The sequence below is a fragment of the Choristoneura fumiferana genome, chromosome 7 (genome assembly GCF_025370935.1).
Source record: "Choristoneura fumiferana chromosome 7, NRCan_CFum_1, whole genome shotgun sequence".
NCBI lineage: Eukaryota > Metazoa > Arthropoda > Insecta > Lepidoptera > Tortricidae > Choristoneura > Choristoneura fumiferana.
In genome coordinates this window covers 1060197-1080825 of record NC_133478.1, presented here as the reverse complement: position 1 = coordinate 1080825, position 20629 = coordinate 1060197, and the positions used below count along the sequence as shown (strand labels likewise).

Here is a 20629-nt window from a genome sequence, read left to right as displayed (position 1 = left end):
TATTTATTTACTCTACAATAGCTCAAATGTTGACTAAAAAATTTGGGGAATATCGTTTTATTTCTTTTATTTAATTTTGTTCGAAAATCATAAGTTTTTCATAACGGAATGTGATGTGAAATGTAGGAATAGATAGGCTATTGAAATTCATTAAATTGTTCAAGCTATTGTGAAAAAAGTGGTAAGTAAAGATAAAATTATACGATTCATTAAAAAAAAAACCTTTTTTTAGGCAAATCTAACCTAAACTAACACAGTATATACAGCATAACTAAACTGACAAACGATAAAAAATGCCAAAGCCATTCTTTTGTTTAATTTTATTACAGGAAAAGTCATCCTTAAAAATAGCTAAGCCCTTATTATTACTATTACTACTTTTTCAGTCACTGATCACTTCAATCTCCAATCTCCTTCCTCTTAGGTTAGATCACTCCAACTCACTCTTGCTTTTTTTTTACACACTAATTAAACTGTCTCAGTCATCCTTAATAAAGCGATAATAATGGTCTCAATTCTCAATACAATAATCACACGTGTGAATAGCTTGTGTCATCGTATTGTCATTATTATGTCAACAGTAAAAAAAAAAACTGAAACTGTCAAATCAAAATCATCGATTGATTTGTTTTGTTATGTATTCGACGATACAATTTTCATTGGTCTCTTCTCTGGTATGGTTCAACGACTGGAAACAAGTTGAAGGCACCAAGAAAGAATAATGAATCGTTTATAACAATATGGACCAAAAAATTTGCCGGTTGTGCTGCGAGAATGAAGGCTCTTCATCCATGTTTAGCGAAGACAATGGCGTATCTATTTACACTAAAATGCTACATTGCTGCGCTAACGTAAAGATTAGCGAAGACGACGGGCTCCCGAGCCGCGTCTGCGGACCCTGTGTCGCACAGCTGACGGCGACATACAACTTTATCCTAAAATGCGAAGCTACTGACCAAATACTGCGGTGCAGAGCGGCTGAAATCTCGCAACAAGACGATCTCGATTGTAAATTGAAGATTGAGGTGAAGCAAGAGGACGACGACCACCGGTACGAAGATGCCACTGAACCTGAAGAACCGTTCCCGTATCTTGATCTTAATTTTAAAATAGAAGACAGACCTAAACGCGCGTACAAAAAACGAGCCCGGATAAAAGTTAAAGAAGCCTGCACATGCAAGGAGTGCGGGCGAGTGTGCGCGAGCCAGTCGGCTCTACTCATACACGGCCGCGTACACACCGGCGAGCGGCCCTTCCAGTGCGCCTCCTGTGATAAAAGATATGCAGATGGTGGTGGCCTAAAAAGACATATTGAAAGAAATCATTTCGGTAAGATGCGAGAGCGAAAATTTATCTGCGAAAACTGTGGCAAGGCATTCTTCACCAAATCTGATGTTGCTGTCCACATGCGCACACACACTGGGGAAACTCCATACGCTTGTGCCATATGCCCCTCAAAGTTCACACAAAGCAGTGCCATGCTACGGCACCTCAAAACACATTCCGGAGAAAAATCCCATGGTTGCCACACGTGCGGCAAGATGTTTGGCACCAAAGACAAACTGAGAACCCACCTCCTAACTCATACAACTGAAAAAAGATTTATTTGCCAACTGTGCAACTCTCTTTTTAAATATAACAGCAGTCTGAAGAAGCATTTGAAGCTGCATGCGGAACCCAATAGATTTGTGTGTAATTATTGCGGGCGTACATTTAATGTCAAAGGCAATTTGAAATTGCACATCAGTTCACAGCACTCGGAGAAATCAGGTTTCTGCAGCATTTGTACCAAGAATGTTTCAAACATGGACACACACATGTGGCGGCACACTGGAGAAAGACCTCTGAAATGTGAACTTTGTACGAGTAGCTTTTATGAATTGAAAGCTTTGGCTCACCATATGAATTTTAGACACAAGAACACGGATAAGTATAAGTGCCTGATAGAGGGCTGTGGTATGTCATTCCCGTCTCGGCCCATGTTAGCATTTCACCATGCTAAGTTGCATGATACACAGATCCCGTTCCCTTGTGATCGATGCTCCAGAGGGTTTTATAGGAAGAATGATCTAGCACGGCACAAGATAGGGACACACAAGGAAAGACTGACTTAGTAAATCATTAATTTATGTGATAAGAATAAAATATACTGAGCGGCAAAAGATGTGTCCCTCAAATGTATGCAGTAATAGCACAGAATAGTAATAGGTAATTTTGTATGCAGAGTGGACCAAATTTTATGCCGGTGAGTATATTAAGTTGTATGTTTTATTCCATGTGATTTAAAGCTAGGAGATAACTAGCTCAAAAGTGGCAAAGACTATTTTTCTGTGATAGAATTAATCATTCATTAGTTTAAAGCTGTATGTTTGGATTGGTTTGATGTATGTTGTATAAGTATGTAGTTTTGCGAAATTTCATGTGTATTATTTATTTTATCTCTGTATTTATTCATAATTATAAAAGTTCAGCCACTTGTTGGAAAAATTAATCAAGATTTAGTAATAACAGTTTAGTAATGTCACAATATATCATGTTGCATTATGAGTCCATACCATCAGCCCTCAGTCTGGGAGGGTTACACAGTTATTCTGTCATCATTCTGACCACAATGATAAACTGAAGTGATGCCAGAATGAATGTGTAATGGACGTGTTTCACTGCGGATGGATTGAGTAAATAAAAGATAGTAAACTGTCACATTATGCTATATTCATTTAGTGCCGATGAACATGATCCAAAAACAAACCACATTATCACAGTCCGCTACAGATAACAGAAGTTTAAAAGAAAGAAGAAGCAACATTACAGCCGTGAATAGAGAAGTACATTTACAGGAGTATAAAGATATTGGCTAATATATAAAATCTTTGTTCTACATTACAAAATTATATTTTCTGGCCAAAGACAATCTGCAGACCGCGATCTGGAAACGTCCAACAAAAATAAAGGTCAACTGGTCATTTCATTTATCTAAATGTTTGTACAAAACAATAATCTTACATTAAAAATATTTAAAATACACTGCAAAATTAGTCCATTACATATATACAATTACGCTTACGTTTACGCAACTAAAGTTACAAAATTGCACATGCTCCATCAGATTTTTGATCCAGTCAAAACAATAAATATTGCAGGATATAAATTAATAAAAAAAGTGTAAAAAAATCCTTTGCAAATTACATAAATTATGCACTCATCAGTCAACAATTACATCTAACTACATCAACGTGGCGCGGCGTGCGCCGACGCAGATGTAACATATAACAAAGATTCAACACTTACAACACAAATGACATGCAAGCCACGACACTAGTACACCGGAGACGCGACGTCGGTGATTACAGTTTTTATTACCCTGCCCCTAATGCAGATTCTTTCTTCACAACTTTTTATCAAAAGGTATAATGATGATAGAAAGGGACGATGAATGCTCTCTCAAGCGCAGTGTTACACAATACGCCGTCTGTTTTACAAACTTTAAATCATCTTTCTCAAATGTAGCCGATATCTCTTCTGTTGCCCAGAATGGTTAATTTTGGCACGCATGGTTAGGCTACGCACGCACTACACGGTTAAGATAATCGTGCGGTTTGAGCGCGCTGTCTCTTTCTTAAGCGATACTATGAAGAGGGACGGAAAACCGTATGCCTAACCGCATAGTGCGTACGTAGTCTTGGAGCTGCACATCGCGTTTTTTATTCCATAGAACAGCTATACAACTCGCGTGCGTATCTCGGTTACGCGTCGCGCGTTCAAACAACGCGGTGTGTAAAGGCCCTTACAATTATGGCAGATCTCAAAACAGCGAGGCTTGAATAGGTTCCGGTATTTCGCTGCAAATACCGATTTATCGTAAAACACCGGTTCTAGGTAAGTTACCGATTTTCCTGATTGACATACCGAAACTATCTGATTTAGCTACTAAAACTAGTCTAAAGCAAAAATCATCTGTCAATAGCACCTGAGGAATTTAGGATTTACGTTGAACCGGAATCGATGTGATCGAATTAATTTAAAACATTATTAGTACACCACTGAGCTGTAACAAACGATGGTTCCAGACGAAAATAAGGCTCCATCTTTACTATGTGAGACAGGGTTCCATTCGTGATGAGCGAGAGAACTGTGCTTCCGAAATGCCAAAAGCATACATCCCTCTTACACCGTAGTTGGAAAAGGACTTGCAGTCTACGATAATCGTATCCTACGCAACGTATGCATGGTTCCTGTTTGAACACTTTTTTTTAATGTATAATTTGTACCAAGTATAACCAATTTTTTTTTAAATATGTGACAATGGAATATCTGTTTAGATATATAAAAACAACTTCATTTTATCACGTTGCCATTGAAAAAAAAATAGTAATTTTCTCATTTTCTTTCTTTCTTTAATTTCTCGTAATATCGATTTTCAATCCAAGCCCAATGGTACTCAATCGCAATGGTCCGATAAAAAAGCTACAGCGCAGTGTCTCGCGGCTATATCGTGAATCTAACAATGACGTCATAGTTTACTATTTACTTAGGTATAATTTGTATTTTCGACAAGGCGCCGGTCCGTCAACACTGCCTAATTAAAGCGTACCCTATATTTTCTAGCCATTATTTACAAAAAGTACATTTATACTATTTTAATTACCTACATCTCGCTAGTTTCCAAAGGGAAATGGAAACGTTAGAGAAAGACAATTAAACAGATCGTCCACTCGTATAGTTTTCTCATGCGGTAGCCACAAAAATATAGCCGTTTCTCTCCATCGTGTGAGCGACTGAACGAGACGGCATTATTTTGGCGGGCAAATTTTAGACACTCATTCAAACATGCTGTGAATGAATTGTAGGCTTAGGTATTTATCAGAGGACTCAAGCTAATCTAACAGAGTCCCTAGTCAGAACGTTTTCACATCATCGGATCCGATATCAATGTCGGACGCTGATACAATATCGGCACCAGTCAAATGTAGCATCCAATATCGGATCGGTTACAGATAGGAACACAATTTAAACATTTTACTAGCCCCGATATCGGATCCGATAATGTCGAAACGCTCTAAGGTCCGATAGTCGGGTATTGAGCTTGCTTTAACCTACTAAGATACGTTCGTGAAGCCCAGAGGCGCGAACCGTCAAACAAAAATAAATAAAAATAAAATAATAAATAGACGATTTCGCTCAAAACATTGGACATATGCGAATTGTGCAATAATAAATAATAAAATACAGATTAAAATTTGATTGCTACGCAGCAACATAATCATACATTACATTTAAATTATTTTATTTAGATCAGAGGTTCTCAATCTTTTCATACACCATTTCCGTTAAAAGGTTGCTATTTTTTTCAACATTCTCGCCTCACAAGTTTGAGAACCCTTGATTTAGACGGTATTTGCGTCCCTTGGACCGTGATTAAATCAAATTAAATAAATATAAAAATAATATGTAATAATACATTAACGCATGTATTCTACAAGCCCGTCGTCGATCGACGATTTGGTTCACATTATTCTATTCAAAACAGAGTTTGGAAAATTATGTCGAGAGTAAAGTTTGCCTAAAAATAGGCACAAACGTGAACGTCCCACTATTACATAAAAAATCGTATCACTGAATCCATTCCGACATCCAAAATGGAAAATTATCGCAGCTCAAAAACTTCTGTCACTCTCTAACTCAGTAAGAAAGATAGGGACAGAAAGTCATGTTTGAGATATCACTTGGACTTGGAATATTAAAAGTATAATCATAACAATTTCCAAACGTCTGCAGCAAGATATAAAACAAAACGGCGCAGGCGTCGACCAATCACGGGACGCCGCGCGATCGCATCGACCAATCACAGCCGACCTGCGCATCACAACAGTTCTAGCGACGGAATTAAAGTTTTCTCGATCAGTTGATGGCCTGCTCTGTCATTTGGAGGCACAGAGCGTCTAAACTGGAATAGTCGTCACCGGGGGGCGGCCGGAGGAGGGCGGCGGGGGGAAGGGGGGTATGAATTGGACTTGGGGCGGGGGAGGGGCGGCCCGCTCGGCGGCAGCTTGTGCGTGTGCGGCGCCCACGCGCGCCTCGCCGCCGGACGGTACGAGTGCGGGTTGGGCCGCCATCTGCACAGGGAAAAGGACAAACTTAAATAATTTAAAAATACAACCCGACTGCCTGGAAAAAACTTTAGATAATAAAAAGGAAAAACAAATAACAAGTTTTGTAATCAAGAACTCTGTTAACTTAAACTTCAACAGTCACATTCCTGGGAATTTTTGGGCTGATCACGATTTTGAATGGTTCCCGATTGTTGAGTCTTTAAGTTTCTTAACAGTCTGATTAATAGACTTGGTATTTCCTTTTTAGTTTTTACTCAAAGTTTTTGAAGGCAGTTTAGTTAGTGTTTTTTTTACCGTTTCTTTTTTTGGAAACCATTTTGGACTGCATTACTGCCGTGAACTGCCGTCTGTCTTCGTTTAAAGAGCATGAAATCAACCGATTCTGTCAGTTAAAAAAAAAACATACAAAATTTCCAATATTTTGTTTCATTCTATGCAACATTTTGGATGTCTCTTGTGCGCGCGCGGGGCCCCTAGGCACTAGGCAGTCGCCTACTCTGTCTAATGGTTAATCCGTGGGCAGCAGACGGCAGACACTGACCTGGGCTTGGGCAGTCTGCGCGGCGGCTGGTCCCCCACGTGCCGGTAGAAGGTCCGCGGCGGCAGGCGGTGTCTCAGCCGCCGCAGCGCCCCCTGCAGCGCGGCGCCGCGGAACATCGCGTGGTGCAGCGCCTGACAACAACACCGAACGAGTTACGCCACCACGAAGGGGGAGGGGGGGGCTACCACGAAGTTACAAAATCAAAGTTCGTGTCGTACCGTCCCTCACGCTCTCGTATTAAATGTTTTCTCAAAAATGACCGTAAAAGTTGACATTATTCTTTATATATCAGAAGACGAAGTGCATAGTTTATGGTCAACAAAGTAAAAAAAAAAAATATTGGTGGCTCGCTAGCACAATAATGTCGCATACGAATTCCATTATTGTCGAGTCTCAAACTTTTTAAAAGTCAATACGGCCATGGAAGTGTTGACACAAGTCGTATACAGCCAACTCAAATGGCCGGTATCAGTTATTTTATATGGTATACATACATAAAATGAAATGGCATAATATATTTTGAGAAAAAGTTTATTCTAATTTAGAATTCTTCATCATTTTTGAGAAAAGCTTTATTGTCTCGGCTAGAATAGCAATTGCTGGCTTCGTATTTTTTTTATTATGAAAGGGAAGCAAACGAGCAAGCGGATCATCTGATGGGAAATTAACACCACTGCCCACGAGTACAGTCACCAGCACCAATATCTGACACAACAAGCGTGCATAAATATCTGATACGACTCTATGTCTAGGGCCCGAAGGACGTGTCAGATATTTTTGCAGGCTCCGATGTGGCAGATATTAATGCTGGTGACTGTACCAACTACCCTCTGCTCAGTTTGGGACCAGGTCAAACGTTGGAAATTGTTCCATGATATTTATTTTTACATTAACTTATTCATTCTATGGATTAAATGGACTGAACCAAGCGGGTGAGTAAAAGAGGTGGAGTTACGATAGGAATGAACATAGCTACCATGCTAGGTGTCTTTTCTTTACTTTTGTTATCAACTAGACAACTAGGGATGGGCCGAAATTCGTTTTATATTCGGTTTAAATGCCGAACATTCGGCACTAGAAAAAAAATCTAATTGTACTATTTAGACTTAAATTCAAAGAAAACATGTCTATCATATCAGTTTAGTAAAAAGAAGAAAACTAAAAAATATGAAGTCTTTAGTAGTTTCAGATTTAATAAGTTTTAAAATACCTAGTAGTTGTAGTAGATTGTAAAGCAAGTGCACTGCACAGTCATATTACCCCAGAGGTCTATATCCACGTGAGCCGTAGGCGAAGGTTGATAGTTAATTTGAGGGTATACGAGTAAATGAGTTTTTGACCAAGTTTAAATTGTGATTTTCGACATGATTGATTGATATATAAATATACCATCATATCAGTTAAATATGCAATAAAAATTAAATTAAATTCTTTCAATAAATAAACACCTTGATTAAAATTCATAAATTAAATTTTAAAAAAGTTTTTAGTTGTCAATTTTCACAAACTAAACATTGAGAATCATTAAGAATCTTTAATCATTAAAGGGTGTTTTCAACAATAAAAATTAACTATCTTTTCTTATCTATCTACTCGTATTTAAAATTCACTAGAGGCAGTTTGTTGAATCGAAATTCGGCCGAATTTCTAATTTTTACCGAATGTTCGGCCGAAGTTCGTATTCGGTTCAAACCACATTCGGCCCATCACTACTATCAAATATTCTATATATTACTTTAATAATTAATTTAAATTGGAAAAAGTAATTTTCCTTCGCACGCTCTCACATAGAGGGGATACAAAGAAGGTCCCTGGCTGAGGGCGTCAAGCATCAAGCTCCAAGCTGCAGTTACCTTCTCAACGAGCCAGCAGTGCAGCGACATGGGGTCCACATGTTCGTCTCCGTCGTCACCCTCCCGCGCCTCCCGCAGCCCGCCCGGCGACTCCGCTATGCACGTAGACGCTGCAAACAATGTCGTCAACATACCATCTGTAGCTTGAGGTTTGCTGTTTACAATCAATATACTCTACTATGTAAACGTGCTAGCGGCCATCTCCTCAGCGGGCAGCTTTAAACGCAGTAAAGTCCTGTCGCTGCCGTTATGTGATGTAGTTGGCCATTTTCACAAAAAAGTGTACCTTTTTTATGTTATACAAAAAATATGGTTTATCCTACTCAGAATCAAGAGCGTGATAGTTGAAAAAATGTCCTAAACAAAAACGAGTTTTGTGACTTTTTTTTTTAACATGCACTCGGTAATAATGAGCATCATAAAACTGAGTCCAAAAATTTGTATGAAAAATTAAATACATTGAAAGAACAGGTTTACTATTATTTTTAAAACGCCCACTTATAATATAACATATTATGTTTGCAGTATGTCCGTTTCAATAATTATGAATTAGTGAAATTAATCCGACGCCATAATATTTCAAAAATAATAACAAAAGACAGATTTCGCAATACATTGCTTGTCAAATTAAAGTTTAAAGTATAATAATAATCACAATACAAATTATTTTCAAAAGTTTTAGTACTAAAATAGCTCGGTATGAAGAGCGGAAGCTGTGATTTAATTTTTTTCTCTTATTACAAGGCCCACCCAGTATTATAAACTTATTTTTAGGGTTCCGTACCCAAAGGGTAAAAATAAAAACGGAAACCCTATTACTAAGACTTCGTTGTCCGTCCGTCTGACACCAGGCAGACAGTTGAAATTTTCATACATGTGTTTCTGTTGCCGCTATGACAACAAATACTAAAAACACAATAAAATAAATATTTAAGGGGGGCCCTCATACAACAAACGTGTTATTTTTTACTAATGTCTAATGTTGTACAGATAATGGTACGGAAGCCTTCGTGCGCGAGTCCGACTCGCACTTGGAAGTTTTAAAAAAATAAATTAAATTCACCTGTCTCGAGCGCTCGCACGATGCCGGCGGGCAGCGTGGTGTTTGGCGGCATGGGCGCCAGCAGCAGCGCGCGCAGCGTCTCCAGCGCGCGCGCCGGACTACGCCAACCCCCCCCCACCCCCCGCCGCCCGCCGCCACCGCCGGCGGCGCGCAGCTCCGCCATCACGCCTTCCAAGATGGCGTCGCGTTCGCTCAACTTCTTTATGGACAGCAGCAGCTTGTGCCGGGCGCCTTTCGTTACACCTGAACACATAATAACGACCTAATAAGTCCCGCGGACGCTACAAAAAATGTCACACTCTACAGTTTATCGTAGTGATCTTCAATGAGGGCCAGGGACAGGCGAAATATCGCTAGATGGCGTTAGTGTCGTGAGGTTTTTTTGACGTCACGACACTAACCGACCGAACCGACTAAAAGACCGTAACGTCAAAAAAACCTCACGATATTAACGCCATCTAGCTTTATTTCACCTGTCTTTATGTCACACACGCTACAGTTTATTGGAGTGATCTTCAATGAGGACCAAAAGATAGGCGAAATATCGCTAGATGGCGTTAGTGTCGTGAGGTTTTTTTGACGACACGGTCTTGCTTGCGTTTGGCTCATTTAGTTATTAGCCAATCGCAAGCAAGACCGTAACGTCAAAAAAACCTCACGATATTAACGCCATCTAGCTTTATTTCACCTGTCTTTATGTCACACGCTACAGTTTATTGGAGTGATCTTCAAAAGACAGGCGAAATATCGCTAGATGGCGTTAGTGTCGTGAGGTTTTTTTGACGACACGGTCTTGCTTGCGTTTGGCTCATTTAGTTATTAGCCAATCGCAAGCAAAAGACCGTAACGTCAAAAAAAACCTCACGATATTAACGCCATCTAGCTTTATTTCACCTGTCTTTTAGCCCTCATTCAATGAGGGCTATCGCGTATGAATTCGCCACTAGAGGCGCTAGTGTAGCGTGAGGTCTCCGAAATGTCAAATCTCATAGTTTTTGGGTGAGCCACGCGGGTTTATTTATAATTAGAATAATTTTGTGAATATTTTGCAATATCTGAAATTAATTATGGCAAATATGCGTTCCGGGGCAATGAATGTCTGTATTTTGAGACAGTTTCGTCTTTCGGAAACCTTTGTCCTCCCTTTTTTCCGAACAAAACGGGGACTATGCAACACTGTGGCATGCTCGATATTTTTATGGTACGGTTTTAAGGTGTGTTAAATATGATTTAAATCTAAACTTTGCATACTTAAAAACCTCACGCAGCAGTGCGCCATCTAGTGAGACAAAAAACGATAGCCCTCATTACGATGGCGACCGACGACATTTACCTATCATTTACCTATCCTCCCACAGCACCGCTCTGATGTGAAAACAATTGAGCGGCGCGAGGCTAAGTAAATAAAGCATTTCTATTGGTTCATGAATAAATTAAAAAAAAAAAACCCCAACTGTTGAACTTTAAGTTAGCTACTTAACAATGTTCTAGCCCACTAGACTTGTTTTCTTCTTTTTAGTATTTTTGAAGGCAGTCGGGTTTTTGAAATTTATTGTTTTATTTCACACTTTTTTAATAGTTCTGTGAAAATAGTAGATTAAAACTATTATAACCCGTATATATTTAGAATGGGCTAATTATTACCTTTCATTTGATACCCTACGCGATAGATTTGAATAAAAATCATTTTTTGAAACTTACAATTTGGCGCCAAACACCCGCCATTTTGATTTTTCAAGAATTTCATGTACCCAGTGCCACTCGCGTCATCAAGACAAATCCAATGACTATCATTTATTAGAATCGGATCAGCCGTTGAGTAGTTAGAGAGGTCATAGGAATAGACATACATACATACGCGTCAAACACATAACCCTCCTTCTTCGCAGTCGGGTAAAAACACATCTCTGGTTGAAACGCAACCTAATAGGGCCCACAAAAGCTACGAAAAATCCTACAGTCAAAATGCTACGTTCGAACGATCCGATTTATCCACGCTACAGAGGTAACACGAAACTCGCAAATCGAAGTTCGTATCGCGCCGTCCCTTTCACTCGCGTATTAAATGACATAAGCGTCAGCGGGACGGCAACATACAAAGTTCGAGTTTTGCACTTCGTGGTATAGGGCCAGTTCATTGTAGCGATCTAAATTTACGACGCAATAGCGGTTGTGGGTTCAACTGTAGCTCTAATTCATCTGTTCCGATTTATCTATTACAATTTTGATACTATTCGTTCAACAGTACCCAGTGCCATCCACGAAGACGCGTGATTTTGTCAAAATTAGCCATTAATGACATTGTAATAAGAACCACGGCACGCGTCATCGTGAATGAATCTACATATAAAGTTTTAAAAATCATACAAAACTGTGTTTCACACATACCATACCATAAATGGTACCTATCGGTCGAATGATGCAGTTTGATTGTTAGGATTTTTCAAATACATTTATAATCTTACATGTTAAACAAGCAATTCTTGTATACATATTTTTTTATAGGCTCTAAAGATTTCGACGAACTTTTCTATGTATGTGGGGGCTTTTCGGGACTAAAAATCGATTGGACCAAGAGCCCACAGCGGTCATACCTTCGTTATTTTATAAAACTATTTTTTTTATATACCGTAAACTGCTACAACTTTGCCCTCTGGCCCCAACATTGCCTGATTCGATTTAGAGTCGATAACTTAGCACCCTTTAGGTTTTAAAACTTTTATCCCCCCGTAATAATAATTCCCGTGCAGATAAAAGTTTCAAACCTATAAGAGTGCTAAGTTATCGGCTCTAAATCAACTCGGGCAATGTTGGGGCCAGAGGGCAAAGTTGAAGCAGTTTACGGTACGCATTCATAATTGTTTGGTTTATAATTATAAGCTATGCTAATATTCAATCTCTGAAGGGTCTGCTAGGCTTCCTCCAGGAGCTAGGCTGGCATGAATAGTGCCTAAAGCCTAATCACGCAAAATAGGCGCACTTAGACGTCGAGTTGCGGAAAACAGCCCGCCAATACCTATACCTATATTCAATCTCTTACAGTTAAACTTAACTAAACAGCAAAATTCAAGTCGCAATGCGATTTACTAGAAGGCCCAAGAATACTTCGCAGTGCAGAGAAATCACATTTTCGTACAGTTTGACGACCAGATGGCCTAGTGGTTAGAGAACCTGACTACGAAGCTTGAGGTCCTGGGTTCGAAGGCAGATATTAGTATGAAAATACGGATGTTTGTTCTCGGGTCTTGAGTGTTTAATATGTATTTAATATGTATATCTATATAATTATATTATCAGTTGCTTAGTACCCATAACACAAGCTTTGCTAAGCTTATTTACTAGGTCACCCGTGATATGTACAAAGTCACGGGCACAGCTAAAATAAACTATAGCAAGACTCACCTAATTTCTCCAGATACTCTTCATCCATGGCTATCATTTGCTCGTAGCTGATGTTAGTGAACAGCCACACATACTTGTGCAGCCGGAGACTCTTGAGCCACTGGGCCACGGTGGACATGCCCGGGTACTCCGTGAACTTGTTGGACCTCAGATCGTCCAGCCTGGTCTCGCTCCCCGTCGTCCCGTACATCACAATGGGCCTGATCCCTAAACTGTGCTCACTGGACAACGAGAAACTCCTAGGTTTCTGGACAAACGGTTCATCAGACAAATTCTCCGCTGATGAAGACATGTGGATGAAATTGGTCGACGGTGGTGTGAGGCTGCTGGATCTTTGGGATTTGGGCTGGGCGATGGCCGCGTCAAAGTTAAGCTTGTCCCCTTCCATGCTTATGTCTACGTCCCTTCCGTTCTTGGAGAACGACTCCTGGAGAGGGTCTGCGGTGAAGAGTTGTTCTATGGGGTCGGCGAGGTGTCGGAAGTCGAGGTTCTTGCCTATGGTGCGGCGGAAGGCCGACGAGCCCCAGATGTTGGCGGCCGGCAGCAGGCACGGCTCGATGCGCTGCTGCCACACTGACTCGGGGTTGCGGCTGCCCGATATGTGGTTTTCGAGGTAGCGGAGCCATTCTGTCAGCGTTCTGAAAGTAAATAAAGTTTGGTTAGATTGTTCTTTTAAACTTTAGCGACTTTCACTCAAAAAGGCCTACTTCCTCTGCCGTCTGTCCTTTTATGTTTTGTTTATGTTAGTTTTGCCAATTGAAACATTAAGCAATAGTAGATTGATAACCAAGGGTGGAAAGTGACCCTTCCAGCGCCAATAGTTCGAGGGGAAATGGGTAATTTCACCCGAGTTAGACACTCTAGTTTTCATTTCGACTGTGAGGAAAGTAAAATAGTACAAATAATGAAAAAAAACATTAATATCATTGAATTTCAGTATTCAGTAAATTGAATTTACTTATATCCAACCTCCAACGGTACCTTTTCGACCTGGCCACTTGCCTCGGCCGAGTATAAAAAAAAATCGAGTTGGTCACGACCAAGGAGTTTATATACCTATTACCTACAAAACTGGAGGTTGAACGCCGAACGAAGAAGTTTGACTTTTATTACTTATTTATATATTCCATCTCTTTCTTTCACATTTCACGAATGACATCCATCTCTTTCTTAGCCTAACTAAAGAAAGAGATGGAATATGTTCGGCGGTCAACCTCCAGTGTTGTAAGTATATAAGCTCCTTGGTCACGACGTGCATCTAGATGGCCATGCCGAAATGTGAAAAAAAAGTGTCATTGACGTAACTCAATTATCTTCGACTCCGTGGCTAATCGAAAAATAAAAAAAAAATACTTTCCACCCTAGAGATGAAAACGCAATTTTCCACCCGGCTATCTACCCATGAAAATTAAACTTTCCGAACAGGAGAGATGAAAAAAATTTTTTGTTTAGTACGGTCACAATTGTTAATTTGGCATAAGATCGAATATCTGACATTTTGATTTTTTGACGAAATGGCTCTCGAATTAACGCTCGTGACCGTACTGTATTATTTTTATTTAGCCGCGTGTGCTGACTGTACGACGGGGGCTCACCTCTGGTGTTGGGGCCGTATGGCGGGGTGCACCAGCAGATAGGACAGCAGCTGGCGGCAGAGCGCGGGCGCGGCGCGGCCCCGCGCGTCCACGGCGCGCTGCACGAGGCGCGGCGCGGCCGCCACGTAAGCCGCCGCGCACGCCGCGTTGTCTGTGCGCATGTGCGGCAGCAGCGTCAGCAGGCGCGACCACTCTGCTAATGATAACATTGTCACCATCATCATCAGCCGCGGCTGGCGTCCACTGCTAAACAAAGGCCCTTAGAATGCCACAATGAACGACAACTCGCCACTTGCATCAACCGATTGCTCGCAATTCTCACGATGCCGTCAGTCCACCTAGAGGGAGGCCTTGCCAACGCTTCGTCTTTCGATTCACAGCAGCCACTCGAGAACTTTTCTCCCCCAACGGTTCTGTTCTTCGAGCGATGTGGCCCGCCCGATGCCACTACAACTTGCATATTTTTAGAGCTATGTCGATGACTTTAGTTTTTCGACGAATTTCCATGAACTAAATAACATTGTGTAGCGGTAACTTTTTAAATTTAATGGTATCTATCCTGCCGTGGGCTAAAAATCTTTGCTGAGATTTGACAGATATGATAACTTCTCGAAATAGTGACTGTCGCTGAAACGCATTCCAGACGGTTGTAAACCAGCATCCCAACAAAGGTGATCCTGGTTGCAACTTGGTTTACAACCACAGATTGTGTTTTCATTTTCAATAAGAGTACCTACACCATTTTTGTCTTCATTTCCGTTAACTTCGTCAGATGGCTCAGTTCATTGTTAAAAACAAACTGGTAAGTAATTAACTTTTCTCAAACATCCAAGGAAATGTCATCCTTATCTTCGTGATCATAGAGCGCCAAGTACGTCATTGTATAGCACTTATTGAGGATTCGTTCTAATTCCAAATTAGAGGATAGTAATGGAATTTCATACAACATTGCCGGCCAAGGCCAGGAGAGATTGTCTTTTGTTTCAGTGGGTTTTATTTCTTTTATTGACTATCTATGGCATACTGCCAATAAAAAAAAAGAGTATTTACGCGAGAATAGAAAAAAAAACTTATACGGTTTATATCTAAAACGAGTGTTTTTTTTAATTCAAATAAGTGTTATTCTTTCCAATATGAGTTCATCATCAAGTGACATGGTATTATTTCCTTAGATTTATTTGAGAAAAGCACTATACAAGCCTCGTCCGCGAACAGGGATTGTCGACCTCGTATCTCTAGATGGCCTCGTTAACACTCGGCCATATAACTACTCGGCCGGCAATCCTCTATTTCGCGGACTTTGCAGTAAAGTACTATTATCTCCAACCTACTCTGGTGTTTAGGGAGAAGAAAAGGTAATTCAATATGTTTTTCGAAATGGAAAACTCATGTATACAATGTTTCAGTAGACTGACAGCTTAATAAGTTAAGTACACTGTTGTCCGCTAGCATGACAAAACACGTAAACAATTTACATTGATAATTAACGGTACAAAAAATAGTAGCAGGATGACATCATACTGCTATGAAGAATCGAGTTTAGTTTTATACAAGCTGTAAATGAAAACCTCACAACCTCTTTTTAGGGTCCATTTAAATCAATACAGAGATTTAAAAGTCAGAAGAGGTAACAGACAGACAGACAGATTTACTTCTGCAATTATATACTCAGTGGCACAAAATTTGGCCCACTTTGCATACATTCGAGGGCCAGATTTTTTGCCGCTCGGTATTATATTACCCTAGGTTTTGCTTGAGATTTTGTTTTCAAGAATTTGTCTATCACAACCCGTGGGCACTGCAATTCAATAAAAACTAATTATATTTCCATCCTGTGCTTGTGTTTATTACACTTTAATAAATAATAATCATGCATTTCGCCAATGTCGAAATCGTATCAAGATATTTTCTGTGACAAATTTGTAATATACAGTCGAGTTTATAAACTTGTGATCAAAAATATCTGACAAGCTTTTACGCCGTTAACAATAGTCGTGTTCAGATATTTTTGAAAAAAAATTTTTGCTCACAAGTTTATGAACTCGACTGTACAATGACATTAACAGTAAAATATTTTGGTTATTATAATTTTATATTTCCATTCTTCCAGTTTAATTCAAATGTCACTTTTACACGTCATTTTTTTAACTACCAGCGCTTTCGGAAAGACCATCATTGCCAAGAAGAATGCGCCGCAAGAAACTTGGCAGAAAGTCATTTTTTCAAAATAAAATAATTACAAATAAAATACTACAGTATAGAATTAAAGAAAAAATGACAACAATTAATCCAACCACTAGATACGTGCCACTACCACAATAGTTTTTTATAAGCCGTAGTTGACAACCCTAGAGCGACCGCCGAGCGTAGGTACAGTCACCAGCACCAATATCTGACACAACAAGCGTGCATAAATATCTGATACGACTCTATTTCTATAGGGCCGGAAGGACGTGTCAGATATTTTTGCACGCTCCGCTGAGGCAGATATTAATGCTGGTGACTGTACATACGAAACGTGAAGTACATACATGAGATTGACGTCTGTACCTATCTGTTTTGTGGTTCTACAGACCGAGCCGAGAATTCTAAGTTTTGTGATTTTGGAAATTACTTACATAAATTTAAAGTTCTTATTTCAATGAAAAATTTATACTCCACATAGTACATTCGACAGTTATTCTTACATTGATTTGTACTTTATGAAGTACACAAGGACTTATGGGGTTATATTATTAGTGAAGATGAGGATTAGTTTGGATTATGGTTTACGGACAACATTTTGTTATCTTTTAGATGTTATTTTAATAAAGTAAAGCATGTAAAAACAAATTTGAGTCATCAAGTCAAGGTTGTTTTTGCAGGTAAGTAATACAATATATAAAAACAAAACACATCATATTCATTACATATAACTTCACTTTATATTTTGTTAAATATAAGTAACATATCTTTGCTATAATGCTCATAATGTGTAATGATAAAATATAATAATTTAGCTATGGACATAAATACATAGAGTATAACAATCAAATAATATTATATTTGCAACCCCTAACAACCAAAACATATAATATTAGTTTAATCTTATGATGAAAAACATAATGCTCAAAAATAAATAAATAAAATATATTTCACTTTTATGGTTGCTATATAAAAAACCTAACAGTGATGCCTTAGCCTTCTGAATCTAAACTATTCAAGTTGCTCTGGTCCAAATCGTCTTGCTTGCATGCTTGCACAAATTTTAAACACCTAATACCTAATTTTCTGGATTTAAAATTTAAAAATTTACCAATTACTTTAGAAGCAAAGTATATCACTTGATGTTATTAAGTATTATAAATGGTATACCTTATGTTATGTTATATAATATGAATTTAGCCCTTAAATATGTTATTTCTTATGAAAGTATATAAAAAATGTTATACTAATCAAACATTATACTTAATGAAATTATAGTGTTTCATGTTATACATAATGTTATTATACATTATGAACGTTTGTACAATACAATACAATAAAATACAAAGACTCTTTATTGTACACCAGAAATAGTAAGCGATACAGAAAACAAAAAAATAATAAAAAATAATACTTGTAATATGAAATTAATGAAATTATATCTAACGTTTTTATATAACTTGGACGCACCCTGTTTTTGCCCATATTGTGGTGTTTACACTGATAAACAGCTTCTGCCTCTAACATTAAGTTTCTTACAAGAAAAATCATTCTGGCAATACCAGTACTCAGGGATCACTAAAATAATTAGTTTCTTTTGACTTCCTAAACAGTATTACCAAGGCGGTCCTTTTTCTACTTACCTAATAACAAAAAGAACAGAATTTTTTTTGAAGTGACAAAGGCAGTTCAAACGAAGTAGCAGGCAATAGTATAGTCTAAACATAAGATGTAGGTAGAGCTGTATTGTCAAAAGTATTATCAACCAATTAAGTTTGTTTATTTTCAAAGCTTAGCTCCTCTAGTATTAAATAAGAAACAAACAAATCTAATTGGTGTTTAAAAAGCAACTAAGCAAGTAACCTATGCAACTGATAACTATGTTTTGTCTAAATAATGATCCATATAATAATATAAGAAAAACATCGTGAGGAAACCTGCACAAACCTGCGAAGCAATTCAATGGTGCGTGTGAAGTTCCCAATCCGCACTGGGCCCGCGTGGGAACTACGGTCCAAGCCCTCTTGTTCTGAGAGGCCTGTGCCTAGTAGTGGGACGTATATAGGCTGGGATGATGACGATGATGATAATAATATGATAGGAAATGATTCTAGCTATGATTATAAAGTATACAAACAAATTCTCTTCTTGTATAGGATACATTAAAAGCACAGGGTTGAATTACATTCTTAAAATGACGAATGTTAGGGGCGGTTGTCGTTGCGTTTTAAAAGTAGAATGGTTGTTTTTCGACTTACCCTCATCTTCGTCGTCCTCTGCCCTCCCGGCTAGCAAGCTCGCAAGCAAGGTTTCGTCATTCGCGTCTCTCTCGAGTCTCTCATCCTGACCGTGATCCTGTAACGCCGCGTCGACGGCTCGCTGTAATAATTGAAGACCCGGCCACGGCACGCGCTTGGCCAGCGCACAAGCCACCACAGTTCTCTCACAAGCGTCCCACTGCTCGAATATCCCCGCAACACCCCCAAGTTGCTCGTAAAAAGTGCCGTTCATGTTAACAGCATTACGTTACCAACAGATTTGTTTGTGTTCTACACGTCAAAGCTTCCTGACAGCTGATCGAGCTCGCCGCGAAGCGCTGTGCCAGCGTCGACTGGATGGGGACGCTGAAGTTGCTGGAGTGGCGGTTGCTTTGAGACGTTGCACTCGCGTTATTTTTTTGGTAATTTTACAGGTAGATTTCATACAATTATTATTTTTGAGACGGACGTTCATCTAACTACTAATATCCAAAATGGCTGACTGGCGGTGTTGCCGCTATTGAAAGTTTGATAAATTTACGGGAGAATAGTTTTAATGTCAAAAAATAAATTTGGGTTTAAAATTATTTAATTAATTTTGAACTTATCTTTTAAATAATCTAAGTTTTATTTGAATAGTATTGTTCCGCTTAATGCAATTTATTCAGTTTTAGTTTTTCTATCCAACGTTAGATGGCAGTAAATTCAAAAGTAATTCATTTGTTCCGCTATGCGACGCTAGATGGCATAACAAGTAGCATTTGAAGAACCTAGGAAACACACAATGTAGGTAGGTAGAAAAATATTTACAATTAGTCAGTACCTACCTAGATGAATTGAACAAATTACATTTTTAGGTAAATCCATCTATTTTACGTAACATTAATTTTTACAAGCTTTCTTTAACGGGCCGTGTTGGACTGACTTGAAATTTGATACATGTATGACAATGCAATAACCTCCGCACCTATATGTATGTATATACCTCCGCAAAGTAACGCCTGATTCAATAAATGCAAATACCACAGACGACGAAAATATTCTGTGGCGAATAAATTCAACAAAGGAAACATTGTATCATCATAAGTATATTTTATAACAAAAAAACAGCTATTTGCACGTTCGATTTTTCCTATGTACTCAATTTTAGTCTAGTAAGTGAGATAAACTTTTGCCCTCATCTGCGCTTAACATCAGGCGAGAATAGGGGTCAATCACTAAGTTTTATGTAAAAAAAAAGTTTTAAATCACAAAATGCATCTTTAACCAACTTATTATAACTATTTCCAAAAATCGCAGTGATTCCTAATGCTTCAATTTGGAAAGCCCTTTCAGCTTGCATCATCAAAGAAACCCAACCGTTGCCTTTTCAAGTGCATTCATTCAGATAATCTCAACACTCACAACCTAAAGTACGGCATCAAATCTTACTAAAGTCGTAAGTTTTAAATATTATACAATAGGTTTACTTCAAAGAACCTTTGCGGGATAATCTGCAATTGTACAATCTGGACCACCGTCACAGTCTGCGACAGACAGACAAAAAACTGTAGGGTAGCTAATCTACCTATAGAGTTTTATGCTTCAAGGGATAAGTTTAGGATGGACAAATCCGATCGGCGA

General features: G+C 38.9%; 2 protein-coding genes across 3 annotated transcripts; one reads left to right on the top strand and one right to left on the bottom strand.

Moving 5' to 3' along the window:
• The first annotated feature begins 593 nt into the window (after positions 1 to 593).
• LOC141429469 (zinc finger Y-chromosomal protein 1-like) lies at positions 594 to 2700 on the top strand. The gene has a single exon (XM_074089778.1). It carries the CDS (start codon positions 741 to 743, stop codon positions 2112 to 2114), a length of 1374 nt encoding a protein of 457 aa, XP_073945879.1. The 5' UTR covers positions 594 to 740; the 3' UTR covers positions 2115 to 2700.
• On the bottom strand, positions 2693 to 19504 carry smg (sterile alpha motif domain containing protein 4 smaug). 2 transcript variants are annotated; one of them, XM_074089776.1, is made up of 7 exons: positions 19007 to 19504; positions 14565 to 14760; positions 12970 to 13607; positions 9568 to 9810; positions 8505 to 8614; positions 6652 to 6782; positions 2693 to 6113 (listed from the first exon to the last, which is right to left on the bottom strand). In XM_074089776.1, the coding sequence occupies exons 1-7, from the start codon at positions 19257 to 19259 to the stop codon at positions 5957 to 5959; spliced, it is 1728 nt and encodes a 575-aa protein (XP_073945877.1). In that variant the 5' UTR covers positions 19260 to 19504; the 3' UTR covers positions 2693 to 5956. The 2 variants fall into 2 exon arrangements, with proteins under 2 accessions (XP_073945877.1, XP_073945878.1); XM_074089777.1 differs by having other exon boundaries at positions 14565 to 14757.
• Between the last annotated feature and the right edge of the window lie 1125 nt (positions 19505 to 20629).